We start from the raw sequence: 19,643 nt of genomic DNA on the forward strand, positions 1-19,643 counted from the left end.
GCTCCTGTCTGACATCTTCTTTTCATCCAGTTTGCAAGAACAGCCACATGAATCTAACTGAACTTTTCTCTAAGAAAACAAATCCTAGCTTGAAATAATGGCATCTGAAGAGAACCACAATGCACAAATTCATTTTACTTGTATAAAAACGATTCCTTCACAAACAAGACATTTTAATAGGGCTGATGCAAAAATGCACAGTACTTTAATGGATTCATGCACTAGGTCAGAGTACATGACAGCTAAACCATAATGTACAAATTTTCCGGTGTTTGTTTGTATCTAGGACTTGTTTTTTTCCATGTCTTCTCTGTAGAGTCAACTAGCTAGACAGGAGTTATCTGAAAGTGTAAGACTTGCCAAAGCTCCAGAGGTACAAGGTGCCCCCTCAATGCTAATAATTATTGGAGCTGTGAGTGCAGTGCCTTGCCAGCACCTGAATGACCAGGTGACCCATTCTGCTGCTGGAAAGGGAAGAAGAAAGGCAGCACTTACAGGGCAACAGGGTTTGCTCTAAAACAAACTATAAATGCTTCCACACAGATTAACACAGTGGGACAAAATCGTGCCGGGGTTAATGTTAAATTCTGCTGGTTCTAAGCAAAGTTGACAGTTACCAGTGCTATTTATCTGCCTCAAAATCACAGAAGCTCAAAATCCACAGGCTTTTCTGGACATATTCAGATGAATTCTTTAAGTAACTGCAGTATGATGCTTGGCAGCAGCAGAGGGCAAGTTATGCACAACAATACTTACAATTAATTTTTGAATGGAAGTGACCTCTGGCAGTTATACAGCTCTAGCCTAACCCAGACATTTAAATAGTTACTCACAGTACAGGGTTGTATTTTATATTTTAATAAAACCATTCAAAATCTGCAGCTTGCTACAGTAAGATATAAATATTCAAACCAAACAGATCTATATTAGACTGCCTATAATAAAGTTTTCATGTATTACATAAAAACATAGCCTAAGGGAAAAAAGTGTTTTTCTGTTGGCCTACTTCTTTTTAAGACAGTAACATTTACCAGTGCACCTGCCAGAAGGCAGCATTTCACAGAACAAATCTGTACAACTGTTCACATTTTTTCACATCCTAGATGTTCAATTTTCAACGCTGGATCCATTAACTGGAGGCTCCACAATCAGTCTTGGCTCTATCAGTGCATCCCAGCTTTCAGTTATCTGAAAACAAACCACAGGCAGCACTTAGCAGGTGCCAGCAGCACCAGCAGATGCAGTTTTTGTGTTGTTATGCTTTTGCCTGGACCTGAACAATGGCACCACTGAACCAAGACCACAGCTCCTCCTGTGAGTCACTGATCCTATTGATGAACCTCAATCTGCCTGATGTCCTGGGTAAGGAAAGGTGCAGGTAAGAACAGCAGTGATGAAATGAAAAGCTGGTAAGGAAGCATCTCTATGAGCCATGATGTTGTTTATTAGCCAAAACAAGAAGTTTGATGAATGGCTGTGATCCTAGTTAATTGAGTAACATCCAAGAACGGATTATTATGATGTAAACATGCACATTCTTGCCAGAAAGGAACAATTATTTTTGCTTCCATTGATTCAAATCAGATGTGTGGTTACCAAGGGAATGTCCCTGAGGTGAAGAGAGGCAGGAAGCAGGGCAGGAGCCAGCTCTGCAGAGCAGCCCCACGTACCTTGGTGTCCTGAGGCACTGCGTACTCGATCAGCTCCACTCCATCAGCAGACTGGTACACCAGGTCGAACTTCCCTGGCTCCTTAGCAACTGAAAAACCAAACAAACAGCTCAACAAGCTACAAACCAAAGAAACTTTAAATGTTTACCACAAACGCAGCTCAAAACCAGTTTGGTTTTGGTGTTTTGTTTTTTTTTTTTTTTGAGCTCGGTGTCTGGGGGTTTGTAATTGTAACAAAAAATCTTGAGGTAAAACTGAATACTACACACAAAATTAAGGTAGTTATCTGACTACTCACATGAGAAAATCAACAGTACGTTGCTGAGATTTGATAAAAATGCTCATACGACAATTCCTTAATTCTGGCTTAAATGGCAACTGGAGGATACACAGTTTGAGAAACATTCATCATTTCAGGTCTCAGGAACTGCACCTTGTCATTGCAGGGACTCACTTCCACACCCACTGAAGACATACCATTATGACCTCACACTTTCCCTGTAGTTCCATAAAATAATTTCCTTCAGAAATTGAAACCACAGTAGAGATGAATAACTGACCACTCAAACTGACTGAAAAAAAATGATTTTGTAAGTACCCATGAACATCTTTCAGTTCAACTAGCAGTGGTTAGAACTTCTCAATTTAAATAGACGTTCTGGGAGGGAATGAGGAGGGGTGTGTTGAGAATGAACCCAAGGCAATTGGGAATACTCCTCAAAGATTATGTGTTCCTTGGACTTCTGGTTTTCCAGGTGGCAGCACATGACAACAAACCCTTGGTGTCCCCAGGTACGTACATTGTCCTGCTGATGTTGAAAGGATCTCAAGTTCAATCTGCTTTTTTTCAGCATTCCAGCTGATTATTTTTGCCTCCTTCACAAAGCAACAAGAAAAGAATCAGGTAAGACACACTTCAGCACTGGATAACTATTCCATATTTACAATCAGTGTGCTACTTGATTGCTGCCAGAGGAAATAAGTATATTTGACTATCAAATTTGCCAGCTTCCACGTATAAAATCTGCAAAGAATTAATGCTCAGCAACCTGTAACTATTGGCATTAATAAACCAAAGTTAATAACTGTCACCACCTTTTCAGTTTAAATCCATACTTACCCAGAAACCAAGTTATTTGAACTAGCAACAGAATTTTACTTGCACCAGTTTTAAGAACTTGCCCTGAGTTCAAATAGCAGTAGACTCAAATACAGCCACATTTTTCCACTTCAGGGTCTGGATTTTGTGTCATCTCTAAAATATTAATGATTATTAATAATCCTTGTAGTCGGTGCTCTGTTACTTTTTTTCTTCATAACACCTACACCTTTCAAATTTTCAATTCGTTTCGGCTTCTAGAGTTTTGATTTTTACTGTTGCATCAGGAATAGCTTGTGGAGTCAACTGGATGCAAAGAAAAACACTGCACAACATCAAAATATTTAAGGCATACCTCACCTATCATGGTTTTGTGAGTGAAGGAAGGGAGGAAAGAAAACCAGTACCTTATAGTCTGAAACTTCAGGACTGTAATTTTCAGTTAGTTCCAGGCGCTGTTGAAAGAAATACAAGTAACAAACTGTAACTTTTCCCAATCTTTGATGATTCCACCTACATCCAGACAGTTTCTTCAGCAAGAGAAAAGTGTGAGAACCAAGTCTCCTCCTCCTGGAACCCAGTGCCAGTCATGGTCCTAGGTAGACTTCCAGGACTCACTGCTCCAAAGGATTTATGTTCAGGTCAGGCTGTGAGATCAGGGAGATGGATCCCAGTCTCCTCAACTGCAAGGATTTAATTTTCATTCACTTTTTTATTTTGCAGTGCAGTGTAATTATTTGTATGGTAAGATTTGCAATAACATTTACATGGAAAATTACATTGAAATGACAGCAGAGGCAGACTTTCTTGTGTTATACAAATACAGAAAGTCTAAAAAATGCACTTCAGTATACGCTTCAAACATTTATAAAAATCAAAGCCAAGATTTAAAACAAGTGAATTTTTTAGAGAAACTGTTAAATGAAAAACTTAAGAGTGGCCCAAATGAAGCAATTTTAACCTACTAACATTCAGTTTTTCCAGAGTTCTTTACCTTAAAAGCAATTCTTTCTCCCACTTGGGGTGGAGCAGCTAGAAGAGGTAATGCACTATAGTCTCTCTTGGAAATCTCCTGGGGATTCTGTGAAACAAAGAGTAACCCACTGATTTAATTACTGTATCAATGAAAATAGAAGACAATGTTAATGCCCTAAGGATTGCAACAAGCTCTGAGAACAGTAAGGTACATGCTCTGTTTTTAGATAAATAGTACAATCACTTTATTGTTGTTTCACAAACACGTCCTCAGGCTGACAAATGGAATTACAGTAAACAGAAGATCAACCTTTATCCCAGTAATCGATTTCTGCTGTTATGAATTACTCTCATCCTACAGGTTCTTTGTACAGTTCAAGCTGCCAGAGAAAGGTGACCTCTGCCTGTGTCAGTCACTCACCTGGACTAGGATAGAAGTGTTTGTCACAGCTTCATTTAACTGCCTCTGTTTCTGGCCTTCACTGCTGTAGTTATAGAAGAAGCCAGGGTTTGCTCCTCTCCCATGGCCCCTCATCATCCCACGAAACCCATGGCCCCTAGGTCCTCTCCAGAAGTTATCCTCTCTCGTTCCACGCCCCCTTCCACGGCCTGGGCTGGCAAACGATCCTTGGGCACTGGCTGGCAACTGTTTAGTGCAGTTCCTTACTATGGAATTACCCAGTTCAGCACCTGCTGAGGATTTTTTAATGACAAGCGTGTCTGAATCTGAACTATCAGAGTCTGAAGAAGAGCTCTTTGCTTTGGGAGCCTTGGTGCTGGCTTTTACAGCCACCACGTTGTTTGGCACCGATTTTTCCTTTGCAGTGCTGTCTTGTGCTGGTGTCACCTTCTCATCCTCTGTACTTGAGTCAGAATCTGAACTAGAAGACTGGGGCTTTTTAGCATTTTTACTAATTACAGTCTTAGTCTTTATAGTATTAGACTTTACAGCCACTTTATTAGTTTTCACATGAGAATCAGAAGCAGCTTGGGATTTGTCTTTGGCAAGTGTCACCACTACAGTCTTATGGGAAGATTTATTTTCCTTTACATTTAATTCACTGCTGTCACTGTCAGACGATGTGCTGGAGGAATCTGAAGCTCCCACCCTCTTTTTCCTGGACTGTGTTGTGATCTCTTTGGTGCTATTTTTACCAGAATTTAGAGAAAAGCTCTCATTTGCCCGTTCTAAAGCAATCTTTGCTGCAGCAACTTTTGTCTGCTTTTCATCCTTCTTTTTTGTTGCCAACTGCGTCTCCCTCTCTGTTTTTTTCATCTTTTTAGAATGGGAAGTGGAGCTCTCTTCCTTACCTTCTCCGAGACTATTTCTTCCCCTAACTTCTTCTTTTCTTTTTCTTTTTGTGTACCTTTTCTGAGAGTCCCAAGTATCTACAGAGGTCTCTTCCCTACAAGAGGAATACTCAAGGTTATGCTTCTCCTTTTTCTTTTTCCTTTTATGCTTGCCTTCATTCCTAGAGAATTCTTCCTCATCCTGCTTGTGTCTGTGCCTTTTTTTGTCTTCTTTTGTTGTGTAAATAAAGCCATCATCTATCTCTTCATAATCATCTGCAACTATCTCTTCCAATTTTACTCTGTTAAAAAAACAAAAAAAACCAAAATCCACCATTCAGCATAATAAGAACACTTTTCCCAACATACGAGAAGCTCAGGCAAGTTCCCCTAAAGTGAGGATGCTCCAGCTCTTCCCTGGACAGTCTGGAACCCTCCCCTGCAGGCACAGTCGCCCATCTTTGGGAACATTTCCCAGCCTTGGCTCCCTCCATCCCTTTTGGACATGCTGGGGTGTCTCAGGTGTTCAGTGCTCCTGCTCCACTGCCCAGGGAAGGAACAGCTCAGTCCCCCAGGGAAGCTCCATCCCTGTCCCACCAAGCCCACGTAGGGATTCACAGAATCCCAGAATGGCTCAGGCTGGAAGGGACCACAGTGGGGTCATCTGGTCCCACCTCCCTGCCTAAGCAGGGTCACCCCAGAGAAAAGGGTACAGGGTTGTGTCCAGAGGGCTCTGGAACACCCCCAGACAGGGAGACTCCACATCCTCTCTGGACAATCTGTCCCAGAGTGCGGTCCCTGCACAGGGCAGCTCTTCCTTATGGTCAGGTGGAAATTCCCAGGCATCAGTTCCTGCCTCGTGTCCCGTGGCTCGGCACCACCGGGCAGAGCCCGGTCTGGCCTCTTGGCATCACCTTTAGACACGGGACGACACTGATGAGGTGCGTGTGTGCGACTGCCCCCGACCCTGCTGTCCCTATCCCGATCCCGCTGTCCTTTATCCCTGTCCCTATCCCAGTCCCAGTCCCTGTCCCTATTCCTGTCCCCCTGTCCTGGTCCCTATCCCCCTGTCCCAGTCCCTATCCCCCTGTCCCTCTGTCCCTGTCCCCCTGTCCCTCTGTCCCTGTCCCCCCGTCCCTATCTCTATCCCTGTCCCCCTGTCCCTTTGTCTCTGTCCCTATCCCGGTCCCTATCCCTATCCCTATCCCTATCCCTATCCCTATCCCTATCCCTGTCCCCCTATCCCTGTTCCTCTGTCCCTATCCCTCTCTCCTTATCCCTGTCCCCCAATCCCTGTCCCCATCCCTCTCCCCTTATCCCTGTCCCTATGCCTATCCCTGTCCCAGTCCCAGTCCCTGTTCCTATCCCTGTCCCCCTGTCCTGGTCCCTATCCCCCTGTCCCGGTCCCTATCCCCCTGTCCCTCTGTCCCTATCCCTATCCCCGTCCCTATCTCTATCCCTGTCCCCCTGTCCCCATCCCTCTCCCCTTATCCCTGTCTCCCTGTCCCCCCCATCCCTGTCCCCCCATCCCTGTCCCCCCCGTACCGCAGCGAGTCGTTGTCCCGCACGAGGCGCGCGCTCTCGGCGGGCGGCAGCAGCGCCCCCTCGAGGAAGAGGCTGAGGCGGGCGCGGCGGCTGAAGCCGAAGCGGTGACGGATGAGGCTGAGCAGGTCGGTGACGAGCCGCGCCTGGCCCGGCTCCAGCAGCAGCCAGCACAGCGCGCAGCCCGGGCTGGCCGGCGGAGGGTGGTCGAACACCAGCCGCAGCCGCAGCGGGCCGCCGCCGGCCGCCATCATGGAGGAGGAGGAGGAGAAGGAGGAGGAGGAGGAGGAAGAGGCGGAGGAGGCGGGCGCGGAGGGCGGTGCCTCAGGGCTGGGCGGGCTCGGGCCGGTCCCGTGACGGCGGGAGCTGAGGGAGCGATGGGGCCGCTCCGCGCTGGGGCCGCGCTGTCCGTGCTGCTGCTGGCGGCAGGTATGGGACGGGACGGGACGGGACGGGACGGGCCGGACGGGAGCGGGGCCCCCGGGCACTCCGGGCACGGCGCTCCGTGTCCTGCAGCCGGGCAGGGCCCGGGCTGAGCCGCGGGAAATGGAAATCCCGCTTGCCGGGAGGGACGGAGAGGGCGGCGGGAGCAGCAAAGCCGTCTCTTGGAAAAGCCTTATTGCTCCTTCTCCGGTGCGCTGCTGCCTTCTGCCCTGATCCCTGAGATTAAGGGATGGAGTGTCAAAGGTCTGTCCCGTGTCCGAGATGGACAACAGACTGACCGCATAAGGTGACCGGACGGTACGGACTTAACTGAGTTTAAGTTATGATTTGGATTCCTTTAGAAGTGACCCGCTGTCCGTCTGCATGTGCTCTCCCTGGGGGCTGTGGAGTGCTGCAGTCTCCGCAGACACCCGGCCCAAAGTACTGGGATGAGCTCCGCGGGTCGGACCGTGGAGCCCGTAACGCCAGGGCTGCGGTTCGATCCTCGACGGCTCCAACTGAACGGTTTTCCTCGATCTTTTTAGGTCCCTTGCGACTCAGAATTGTCGGGATTGGTGGTTTAATTCTTCAGAAGAGCTGAGCGCTGTTAGTTGCTATAAAGTTGTTAATTGTAAAGGCGCGTCAGTCTCAAAAGGCAAAAAGTTCCAAGCGTTAAAGTCCGTGCTAAAAGCTTTCAGCATAGAGTCCCAAATTTTAAAAGTCCCGATTAGAAGTAGAAGCAGGTCCTGGTGCAAGGCCTCGGGAGGGCAGAAGTTGCAGCCTAGTACAGAGTCCTGAGCAGAGCAGAGGCTGCGGGCTGGTGCAGAGTCTCGAGAGGAAGATGCTCCCTGGTCTTTTCTTCTTCTTGTGGTGGTCGTGATGATGATGATGGAGGAAGAGAGAGCAAGAGAGAGCTCTCACTCCAATACACGGATTCTTATTTACAAATTACCCAATAGGCTAAAAATGTAATAGATTTTCTTCTAAACCTATCAGAATTCTAGTCTTTTAATACAAAAGTTTATGTATAATCTGTGCATATAGCCTATCTATTCTATCTGAAGAATGTAAGCAATATTCTTACTATATTTTTATTATGTTTTTGAGCTCTCACTAAAACTTGTTTTTCACACTAAATTCTAAGGCTTTTACTTCTTAAGGCACTTAAAACATATTCTTACTTACTTAAGCTTACACCTTTATTTCATGTCTGTGAGGCTTAATGTATTTTAATTTCTCTAAAAACTTTAATTCAATTCCTGCATATTGTTCTCTCTCTGAGAGACTCAGAGAGGCCTCTGTTTTTCTCACTTCAACACAGAATATTCTGTGATCCTTGTTAAAATTGCAGCTGCTTATGGGTGTTATTCCATTGGGGTTAGTGGGATTGTGCCTTCAGCCCAGGCCTTGAAAACACCTCTAGAACAAATTTTTCCAGCGATTGGGCAGCTCTAACGCCAGGCTCTGATAAGGAAGCACTTAATTACCCACTTCATTCATTGATGATAACTCAGCTGTGGGTGGGGGTATAAGTATAGACAGGTTTCTTATAGCAATTTTTTTAATAGTAGTAGCACTTCTAATTATCACTCTCAAGATTGAAATGCAATGTTTTGGAACAATTCTGGTGGAAAGCCCAAAGCTGAGCCTTTTTACCTAGCTGATTGTTATTTTTGTTTCCCCTCAAGGTGTAGTTCTGAGGCAGCCCCAGGAGCCAAAAGAGGTGTGGGGATATGTGGAGGTTCGGAGCAAGGCCCACATGTTCTGGTGGCTCTACTATGCAAACAACCCAACCAAAGACTTCACAGAGTTACCTCTCGTCTTGTGGCTTCAGGTAAGGTCTGGTGAGTGACACCTAAGCAATAATTCTTTCCATCTGTGCCTGGTTCAGTCTGAAATCTGATATTGTGCAGCTCTACAGCAACAGGATTCATAACTGCCTGGTTCTAAATGCCTTGCCATGTGAATGAGGTGTTGGGAAAAGCAATGATGATTTCATTCTGCAGTTGTGGAGTGTCCTCAACTGCTCACCTTCCATCAAGCTCAATTGCAATAATAGAGGTTGTTCTTATCCTTCATACATCTACATACAGTAGTGATTTTTGTGCATTATAGTTTCACAGCTCCTTTCCTGGAGAGTTTGAAGTCTAAACAGTGTTCGGAGAGAGAGAGAGTAGATAAAATAATCAGAAATTTAGGATGATCTCTGAATGGAACCAGTCCCAGTTTGATAAAAGTGGTGGCATGTTCTCCACAGAACATTTCAGAAGTTAATATTGAATAGAACCACTTGAGGACTTTTTCTTAGTCTTTATGGGTTATTTCATCAGAGTGAAACCCACAAGGTGTACTTGCTGATTAAGCTAATGATTTGCAAATCCCCAGTTAGCAGATGGTTAACTTTTGCACTCCATATTCAGGGAATAAGGTTTTGAAACTGTGCTCACAGAGCAAGTAGCTCACCAGAGGCTCTCACAAGTGGGTGACTGCTTCTCTGTTGAATTCTTGCTTTCAGAAGTGGCATGTGTGCACATAATCCAAGACCATGAGGAACAGAGCCTGCTCTGCAAATTAACATGTAGTGCAAAAGCCATTTTAAAAAATTTACAATCTGTCGTTCTACTTACTGGCTGGCTTATATTTTTCTTCCATCTGTCGTATTTATGTCATGCTGCCTTTTAATGTGTCATTTGGTATTTCCCTGCAGGGAGGTCCAGGAGCTTCAGGCTGTGGATATGGGAACTTTGAAGAGATTGGTCCATTAGACAAAGAAATGAAACCAAGAAATACAACCTGGGTATAGTGGAGAGTTTTGCTTCTAACTACTAATTTCAAATGTTTGTTTGCTTGTGTAAGCAGATGATCACTATGCAAAAAAAAAAAAAAAAAAAAAAGAACAGTTTTTCATTTAAAGTTCAGTAGAACTATAGTATTTCAAGTTAAAGTATTGTGGTTAATAGATTAGCTTATAGGAATAGCCTTGTTTTGAACTGAGGGGTGGACATATTAATTTGATTTGATTGAGTATGTGTGGTCTTCCATGAAATTGTGAAATGCAGGTGTCTGGGAAACAGAGAGCTGAGAAATTATAGAAAGTGTTATTTCAGATCACAGCTTCATTGTGTGCAGTCACAGCACTTTTTCTGTGTGGCTGGCAGTGTAAAACCTATGGCTTGTAATTACGGGTCCAGTATGGCCTTCAAGGGAAAACAAATTACAGATTCCTTTGAAGGTAGAAGTTTAATTAGTGCAATATATTTGTGCTCTGAGCTACCTGAAGTAGTACTTCAGAATAGTCTAAGTACTCCAGAGTTCCCTAGGTGACCTGCCTCTGGATCACTGGGAGGTTTTGGGTGTTTTTCTGGTTACAAATTGGGCAAATTGGAAGACTCCATGTTGCACCTAATTTTTCTGCAAGTTTTTTGAGGTCAGACATTTGCTGGCTCACTTAATAATTTGTACCATCAAAACTAAGTTTTTTTTGCTGGTGCTGAACTGAGGTTCTATACAAACCTTCTTTCTGCTTCTACAGTTGCAGGCAGCCAGTATCTTGTTTGTGGATAATCCTGTGGGCACTGGGTTCAGTTATGTGGATGATTGTAGCTTGTTTGCCCAAAACCTTACCACCGTAGTTTCTGATATGATGGTTTTTCTTGGAGAATTCTTCAAGTGTAGAACAGAATTCCAGGTAAGCGAATTGAATTCTTGTTTATAGTTGTATTTTTCTCTGCTTTTAAATAGAATTTAAGAAGAATTAGGGAATAGACTTCTAGATGAGCAGTGTTTTGCTGCTAGGTAGTGTTTGGTGGAGGTATAACCACTGTCTTTTAATTTACACATTTCAGAAGTTGTATCTTGATTTTGGAGTAAGTTAGATAAGCATTGGGGTGCATTATTGTCTGTTGAGTGATCTGAGCAGCATATACACAGGATCATAGCTGCTTATAGTTCCAAAATACTTGAGAACCAACCCCAGCAAATCACCAGGATATTATGGAGCTTAATGTGCAGCTTAGAATAAGAAAAACATTAAATGTTTGATGGTGAGAGGTGAACAGCCAGTGCCTGGGTCCTGTGGGATGTGGGAGATGGTTGGAGGTATCTTCTGCCCTCTGCCTAACAAGTTCCTCATGTGGCTTTTCTCTCCCCAGACCATCCCATTCTACATATTTTCTGAATCTTATGGAGGTAAAATGGCTGCTGGGGTTGCTTTAGAGCTGCACAAGGTGAGTACTCAGAGGATACAGTTCACTTTTCACTTTAAAACATGGATTTCTACAAGTACTTTTATTTTCTGGAATACACTGTCCCTGTTGCCTAATTCACAATGCTACTTACTTTTTTTTACTTAAAGAAAACTGATTCTAGAATCATGAATAGCTAACTAAAATTGGATTTTTTTTTTGTTTGTTTGTTTTGTTTTGTTTTGTTTTTCTTCTTATTCATGAAGGCTGTTCAAAAAGGGACCATAAAGTGCAATTTTATGGGAACTGCTCTTGGAGACTCGTGGATTTCTCCTTTGGGTATGTTTAAACTCCTCAGACTGTGGATGATTTCTTGTTGTTTTGTTTTGTTGGTTGTTGTAATCATTCCATGAGTGCCTAAAGTCAAAAATGCCATCCCTGCCTTAAGTGAATCAACTCTCTAGTGAGTCTGGTAAATCAAAAAGAAATACTCAGCCTTGCAAGCTGTGACTGAAGAATCTCCCTTTAGAATGTATCTGGATTAGCAAAGGTCAGTGGGGAGCACACTTGCATCTGAAATGGAGGGATGGTGAAATGTCCCTACACATCTCTACAGCCTCTGGGGTGTTTTGTAAGAATCTTGTGCTTAAATGTGGCCACCAAATGCTTCACAAGGCTGCCAGTGAGATTTGTGTCTCCTGGAGGACAAAAAGCAAATTAAAGGGCTCTTGGTCTGTCAGTGGGATTGGCAAGGGCAGGCTTCACAGCTTTCCTGCAGCACAGGACAATACCAGGCAAACTCTTATCTGTCTGCCACCAGCTGATCCCTGAGAATTTACAAACAAAGTTGTTATAAAGCAGATTTATTTTATAACTCAATTTTTCCCTTGTGACTTTTCAAACAGATCAGTTTAGATAATTCCCATCCTCTTGTTAGACCTCTGGCCATGTTCTGGAAATGTGCTCTGCAGTGCTGGGGGGAGAACCTTTTGGTAAAAACATGTTGGTTGCTTTAAATAAATTTCACTGATTAACTCATAGGGGGTTAATGATGTTGCAGGATTTATAAAGAGCCTGCTCTGTGGTACATAACCTTAGGGTTAAAAGAGAGCTGACTGTACGTTTGTACTGATTAATTCATCTCCATTTGTTTTTCTCATATTGTTGCCCCAGTATAAAGGAAAAGTTAAATCGTATGTCAATGATTGTCAGTTTTATGTTTGAAATCTGTTCCATTTGTTTAGACTCTGTGCTGTCCTGGGGGCCCTACCTTTACAGCACTGTAAGTACCTTCTTAAACTCCTGGCCCTCACCTGATCCCTTGTGTTGCTATACAGTACAGATGGGTGTTGAATTTTAAGATTACCTCGTGGTCTGAATAAAACCTTGAAAGCATGGAGGCTGTTAGCAATAAATGGATGTGGAGTTGTAATCAAAGCTGTCCTTCTTTGTGTTTGTTTTCCAGTCTCTCCTTGATGATAATGGTCTAGCAGAGGTGACTGCTGTTGCCAAAGAAATAATGGATGCAATAAATAAAAATCAGTATGGGCTGGCCACTGAACTCTGGGGCAAGGCTGAAGGTGTCATTGAAGAGGTGAGATCTTTGACTGACATGAAGAACTAACTGCTGCCTGGGAAGGCACATGATTTCAAGTTTTCCTTTCTCTTTGAGTACTGAGCTGGCATGAATTCTCCACCCCTCTGCCCAGTCATTTTTGCCAGGATTTGTTTTATCCAAGTGCTGATATAAAGGAGTGTTTGCTATGCCCTGCTGGGTGAGTGACAGAGAAAGTGGGCAGGACAGCCCTTGTGGTCTTCCAGTATTACACTGTTTCAGCATACAGCTAGTCCTCTTGATTTCCACAGTTTCAAATTAAATAAGCTCTGTCTCCTGGAAAGCTTTGATTATTGAAAATTGCATCTCCCAAGACACAAATTTGAAGTTAGGCACACATGTCTATTTGAAGAATACAGTAGATGCACAGGATGGAAAGGAGCATCAAGTTACGGTCTGTTACTGTGGGCCACTGCATCTCATTACTTAGAAAGTTCCAGCATAAAAGACTGGTAAAGTTTTGCTTTTGTTTCTCCTCTTAAAAGGTTGCTCCAAAATCTCATTGCTTGTTACATCTCATTCTTTAGTACATGTAAAGCTCTGGCTTCCTTGGACAGAAAGGCTACTCTGGAGCCACATCCTTTTTTTGCTCTTTTTTTGGAGTTTTTTGTTTTAGTTTTTTTCTGCTTTATTTTGTTTTCTGTGTTTCATAAATGACAGTGCCTTGCATTTAGTTAGTTTCACTTCTTGCTGTTTGGAAGGAACTTTTGGTTCCTGTTATTCTTTTCAAATCTACTTGGCTTCCACGCTCAGTTGTGATGATGCTGGCAGGTGAAGGCACTGCAGTTCTTCTGGAGTTGCTGTTGAGATCTGATTTCTGACCTAAGCATCAGAACTTTAAAAACTCAAAAATGAAATAAACAGGGCTTCAAGAATCTGGAGTAACTTTTCTAATGGCAGCACTGTTCACATTTGTCCTTGGATGCAGGCAGCCTCTGTCAGCTGCATCAGAGCTGCCAATCTGCAGTGCTTGGGCACATCCAGCTGTCAGCAGCTCCAGAAGAAGGGTGGCTCATACTCGTCACCACATTTTTGAGGAGGCATTTTAGATTTTGGAGGATTGTAGGTTGGAAGGATGTTGAGCGAGAGCAGCACCAGACCAGACGTGGCAGTAGGGGCTGTCTGAAAGCATCAGCTGGCACTGCAGCTCTCTGTCATGAGTAATGCAGGGTGAGACTTCCTGTGGCTTCACATCTGCTTCAGAGGAGTAAATAACATCTCTGGCACAACCCATGTGTGAACAATATAGACTTGAGGAATCTCTTTCCCACTTCTCAAAGCAAATGTAGAACTGAAGTTTTTGCACAAGTATCTTCTTGGGGTGCAGGTAAAGTGACAGCATCACAGGGTCCTTTATTTAGGATTTACTTACTTTTTTTTTTTCTTCTTTTCAGGAAAGACTGTTCTTCATATCTGAGAAATATTTTTATTAGTGATACTGAAATTATCTTGTGTTTTCAGAACACAGACAATGTGAACTTTTATAACATCTTGACTAAGGAGGTTCCAGAAGTGAAATCAGATGAAAAAGAAAATCTTCATCTCAGTAAGTTGTATTTAAGTACTTGAACATTAAATATTAAATAAGTGTTTAAATACTTAAATACTTGAATTTCTGAGGCCCTGTGTTTCCATTCATGTACTCTGACAGTGCAAAGAGCCTCACTGTATCACATCCTTAAAATGGATGTTGATATTCTTCTGAGCAGAACTTGTTTGCTGTTGCATAGAGACAGATAGGAATGTGGAACAACACTATAGGTGACACCTCCACCTATACATACTGCACAAATTGCAGCAAGGAAGCAGTCAGTATAATTGCAACATCCTTTTATGACCTTTTAACTTACTTCCTCTTACTGTCTTTCATTTCTGTCTTTAAAAAAGTGTCTCATCAGTGTAAACAGTCTGATTAAATTCTTGCTCTATAATTTTTGTGCATCAGTGTGAAAAGCACACGTGTAGTTTCTTTCAAGCTCTTTTTCTGTTGGCTTCATACGGGAAGGTGAAATTAACTCCTGAAAGTAAAATATCGCAGCTCAGAAATAACTGGTCTGTGGAGAAGAGCCAAGTGGTTAAAGCAGCAGAAGTGCCCAGTGTTAGCCAAAAGTAGGAATGGATGTATTATCCTGCCCAAAATAAGTGTTGACTTCAGTGGTTTCTAGTAAAAGTAAGCAAATGTCTCTCTGTGGTGTTGCATTTTCATTAGAAAAGGGTTGTTTGGCCATGATTGACACTGAAGATTGTTACCTGTGCAGGATGATGTCTTGAACGTGCCACTGATCAAAGCATGTTCTCTTTTTTCAGTTCGGCTTTACCAGCGCCATGTCAGAAAAATGCATCAGAACAGCCTCGATGAGCTGATGAATGGGCCCATCAGAAAAAAACTGATGATCATTCCTGACTGTGTGAAGTGGGGAGGTACTTTCCTGTCTGTTAGCATGCACCTGATGATTACCTGATTACCACTGCTTACAGTATTGCATCCTGTAGGAAAATACTCTGACAGCTGGTCACACTCAGTTGTCTTTATCCATGGGGCTCAGGAGGGGATTTGTTCTCAGGAGGGAAGATGTGTGGGGCAGGCCTGTGGGAGCAGGTGTGGTTCTGATTCTGCTGCTCATATCTATCTTCAGCCGAGTAACTAAGAGTGGGAGGGAGGATGATCCTCTGTATTTCAGGAACTGGTTTATGTCTCTCCTGCAGTCTTGCTGAAATTCCTGTCAGCTTTTTCCTGCCAGAAGTCTGGTGTCATGTAATGATGCATCTTATGGAGGAGGGGGTGTAAAACAGGCTTAAAGCCCGTTTTACAGTGCTGATGTGTGCACTGTGTGTGTAAACAGGAGCCAGAAACTACAGCCCTGTCTATGAGCTCCAGTGGGAGCACAGTTGCTGTGTGGTCCTCCTGTTCCTCAAACTGATAAATCACTGCCACTTTGGGCTAGGACTGCTTTTTGTGCAGCTCTGAACTCCATTTTAGAACCTTTAGCCCATGCTTCTGTCCCAGTTTGGGAATAACATCCTTCATCACTTAAAATTTGTCTTTCTGGTTCCAACCAGGTCAGTCCAGACAGGTCTTTGAGAACATGGCTGAGGACTTCATGAAACCTGTCATCGATATTGTTGATCAGCTTTTGGCAGCCAATGTCAGTGTTACAGTCTATAATGGGCAGCTGGACCTCATTGTTGATACCATGGGTGAGGAACTTCTTGGCTGGGGGTGGAAACAGAATATATGATGAGTAGAGTGTGGAGCTGTCAGTATATTGGCACCCAGATTTCTCCAATCTGTGCAAACCTCTTATCTAACTAGCAGTACTTAAATACTACAGTCATAAATGAGCAGTACTTAGGATGTTTTGCTTATGTTCCTCTGAGAGAGGCAAATCCTTTACTTCCATTATACTGTTGAGAAATGGATCTGCAACATCAGTAATTGCTTGTTTCAGGTAAGCTAATAATTCACTTAATCCTCCTGGATAGGCACATAGATGTGTATGTGTGTATGCTCGTTCATAGGCAAAGAATGCTGGTAATTAATGAGGGAGGGTGCAGTGGAAGAGTGATCACACCTGCTCTCAGTGTAGGCTCCTGCACATCTTGGGCTTTGTTTGCTGCTTACATGGTGCTGGTTTGGTCCAGAAGCAGTTTGGGAGCCAGGCCAAGTGCTGCTGAAATGCCTCATAAGGCTGTTGTGGTCCCTTGCACTGGTCTTTTCTCATTGAGTTAAAGAATCTGCAGTCAACAGACTCCATGAACCTTCCTGTGTTGTGAGAGGCTTTGTTCCTTGTGTGTCTCTGTCCACTTAGATATTCAGATGCCCTTCATGAGCAACACAGTAATCAGTAAATCCAGGAAACACAGTATTTAGGCTGTCAAAACAGATTAGCAGTTAGTGGTGCTCCAGTTTATCACATTTTGGTCTAAAATTGAGCTGTAGTTAACATGTAAATTCTTCCAGCAGTTCACAAGTAGGCTAAAGCTTTGTCCCCCTTGGAGTCCTGGAACTGATCTTATTGCTGTCTTGGCCTCTACCTTGTCTAGCAGCCCCTGGAAACAGAAAGCCTTTCCAGCCTCCCCTCAATGAATGTCTAACAAACAGAGAAATCCAGGAGGGGGACTTGGTATGGATGATCCTTCCCCATGGCAGGACATTCAAGGTGTTTGAGGTGCAAAGTGAAATATGCTGGAATTTTTAGGGCTGTAGAGCTTCCAAGGAGCACGTGTTCAACTTTTACAATCCTAAATCCATTTCATACACACCTTCACTGTTTACTTATTCCCTTTTCCCCTCCATTGGTTTGTTGCAGTTTGTCCTGAATTTTCCTAGGCATAACAAAACTGTTTTTAGACTCTGAGCACACAGACTCTGTGCTAAATCTGCTGTACTAGTATCCAGTACAGGGGGCATCCAGCTGAACTGGAGTCCCACGCTGCTGTGGAACCAAGTATAGGTAATTTCCAAGTATTGGTAATTAGTGCTGTCCCTTATCTCCCAACAGGCCAGGAGGCGTGGATCCGGAAACTGAAGTGGCCTGATTTGGACCAGTTCAGCCAGAAAAGGTGGAAGGCACTGTATGTGTCTCCAGAATCCACTGAGACAGCTGCTTTCCACAAGGCTTATGAGAACTTTGCTTTCTTCTGGATTCTCAAGGCTGGGCACATGGTAAATAGTAATGTCCTTGGGGTGGAATCAGCAAGAAGACTGAAGATGTGTGTGTAGCTGCTGTCCACTTCCTTACAGCAGCTGCTTATCCTGTGCTTTTCTCTGTGCTAGGTACCAGCTGACCAAGGAGAGATGGCACTCAAAATGCTCAGGATGGTGACCCAGCAGCAGGAATAAGGGAGGGGAGGTCAGCTGGTCTGGCTTCCTGCCCAGCACCAGGGTTCTGAAGGAGTGTGAATCTGGGATCCTAAACCAAAGAATGCACAGTGGCTGTTAGGACACACAGCCACCCTCATCATTGCTGATACTGTGCTCAACTGCTTGTGGAAAGGCATTTTTTCCCTTGAATGTGTTACTGCTTTTGAATTTTTAAGCTGTGATTTGCTGCCTTAGCACTCTTCATAAACAACTCTTCCAGAGGGAAGTCCCCTGTCATAAATAAACCCTGAACCTTTGCCTTGGAAGGATTTTGTGCTCTTGCCCTTCCCTGAATGCTCTCTTGTCTGTTTGCACACCAAGAGTAAAACTGATTTGATTTGATTAGCTTTGTGATCTTCTGGAGACATGACCTGCTTCATGAGGCTATGGAATGTTCCTTCCTTTGTCCTTCCTTTGGCTTCTGCTTGAGTCACCTGGCTGGATTACAAGCTGAAGACTTGGAAATGCCAGGACAGAGGACCTGCCCTAGAGGAATCCCAGTCCATCTCATCTTGCTGAGGTGCCTGAATTAGGATCCAGGATTCTTCAGATTTCCTGTGCTACCGAGAGAGAAAAAGATCCCACAGAGGAGGATTTGACCCTTTTCATCTGACCATTTGTTTCTTGTTTCCATTCTTCTTAATGCCTGCTACTCAAACTTTGCCTTTATCCTCAACACCTAAGGTACATCCAGCAGGAATTCCTGCTTTTCTGCATCCTGAAGCAGAAGGCCTGTTAATACCCTCTTGTACCAAAGAGTCCCAACAGACAGAAGCCTCTTAAAACCTTCTAGGTTTAGCTAGAAGGAAAGGAGCATTATTTGAGCAATAACAGCACAATTCTGAAAGATGATAGGGATGTTTAAAAGAAGGGTATACAAAATCCATGTCTTTTAGAGATTTTTTCAAAGTCTTGCAGAGACCTATTACTTTGAAACTTTTTTTTTTCCATAATACATAGTCAAGAAGAGCCTTGGTCAGACATCATTTGACTTTTGCTATGGAGTGTGAAGTAGTTGTTTTTTATTGTTCTCTGATAGGAGGCACAATAGCTCCTTCCAGCTGTCAGAATCCTAAATAAACAGCAACCTCTCAATTACTCCAGCCACTGAAACTGTCATGAAATACCTGATAGCATTCTTAGCAAGAACTGAGGCACAATGCTGTGTGAGCACACATGCAATCACCCAGCAGCTGCACTATTGGCACCTAATAATTGCTTACCTTTTTCATGTTCCCTTCTTGTATTCTTGTGAGAACTTCAGCAATGCAAATCCAGATTCGTTTTTTTAAACACTTTTTTCAATAAATAGGTCTAATTCATCTCTCTTTAGCATCACATTGATTTCACTGCTTGAAAATTACATCTTTTCTGTTTTGGCTTTTATATGAATAAGAGGAGGTTGCTACCAGTGTGTAAATTTGCATATGTGCATTCTTGGAATATTTTTAAATAATTTGCCTAGCAAATCAGTATGTTTTTACCTGGGTAATGTGCTGGCTAGGCTAGGCTAGAGTTAATTTTCTTCCTAGTAGATAGTATGGGCTATGTTTTGGATTTGTGCTGGAGATGTTGATAACACAGGGTTGTTCCAGTTGTGGCTGAGCAGTTCTTTTCTGCTCTCACCAGATCCCACCAGTAAGGGGCTTTTTTGGGAGGACAAAGAGATGGAGGGGACACATCCAGAACAACTGACCATAACTGACTCAAGGGATGTCCCAGGCCAGGTGGTATCATGCTCACCTGGGGGAGAAGGAGGAAGGGGAGACAATGGGGGTGATGATGTTTGTCTTCCCAAGTAACTACTGCATGTGATGGAGCCCTGCTTCCTTGGAGACAGCTGCACACCTGCCCGTGGCAAGTGATGAATGAATTCCTTGTTTTGATTTGCTTGTTGCCTATTAAACTGTCTTTATTTCAACACATGAGTATTCTCACTTTACCCTTCAGTCTCTCCCCCATCTGTCTCAGGGGAATAGCA

The 19,643-nt window shown here is 43.5% G+C and overlaps 2 protein-coding genes across 2 annotated transcripts; one reads left to right on the forward strand and one right to left on the reverse strand.

Annotated features, from left to right (window-relative positions):
* Positions 1 to 223: 223 nt before the first annotated feature.
* Positions 224 to 6,830, reverse strand: COIL (coilin). The gene is made up of 7 exons (XM_062506400.1): positions 6,580 to 6,830; positions 4,166 to 5,336; positions 3,764 to 3,850; positions 3,177 to 3,224; positions 2,471 to 2,546; positions 1,671 to 1,759; positions 224 to 1,188 (listed from the first exon to the last, which is right to left on the reverse strand). The coding sequence occupies exons 1-7, from the start codon at positions 6,828 to 6,830 to the stop codon at positions 1,108 to 1,110; spliced, it is 1,803 nt and encodes a 600-aa protein (XP_062362384.1). The 3' UTR covers positions 224 to 1,107.
* A 108-nt stretch (positions 6,831 to 6,938) lies between these two features.
* On the forward strand, positions 6,939 to 18,893 carry SCPEP1 (serine carboxypeptidase 1). The gene is made up of 13 exons (XM_062506141.1): positions 6,939 to 7,005; positions 8,688 to 8,833; positions 9,707 to 9,796; positions 10,532 to 10,687; positions 11,151 to 11,225; positions 11,450 to 11,522; positions 12,428 to 12,465; positions 12,649 to 12,777; positions 14,260 to 14,344; positions 15,106 to 15,219; positions 15,859 to 15,996; positions 17,301 to 17,464; positions 17,576 to 18,893. Exons 1-13 carry the CDS (start codon positions 6,954 to 6,956, stop codon positions 17,639 to 17,641), a joined length of 1,326 nt encoding a protein of 441 aa, XP_062362125.1. The 5' UTR covers positions 6,939 to 6,953; the 3' UTR covers positions 17,642 to 18,893.
* The last annotated feature ends 750 nt before the right edge of the window (positions 18,894 to 19,643 follow it).

This window comes from Cinclus cinclus, chromosome 20 (genome assembly GCF_963662255.1).
Source record: "Cinclus cinclus chromosome 20, bCinCin1.1, whole genome shotgun sequence".
Taxonomy (NCBI): Eukaryota; Metazoa; Chordata; class Aves; order Passeriformes; family Cinclidae; genus Cinclus; species Cinclus cinclus.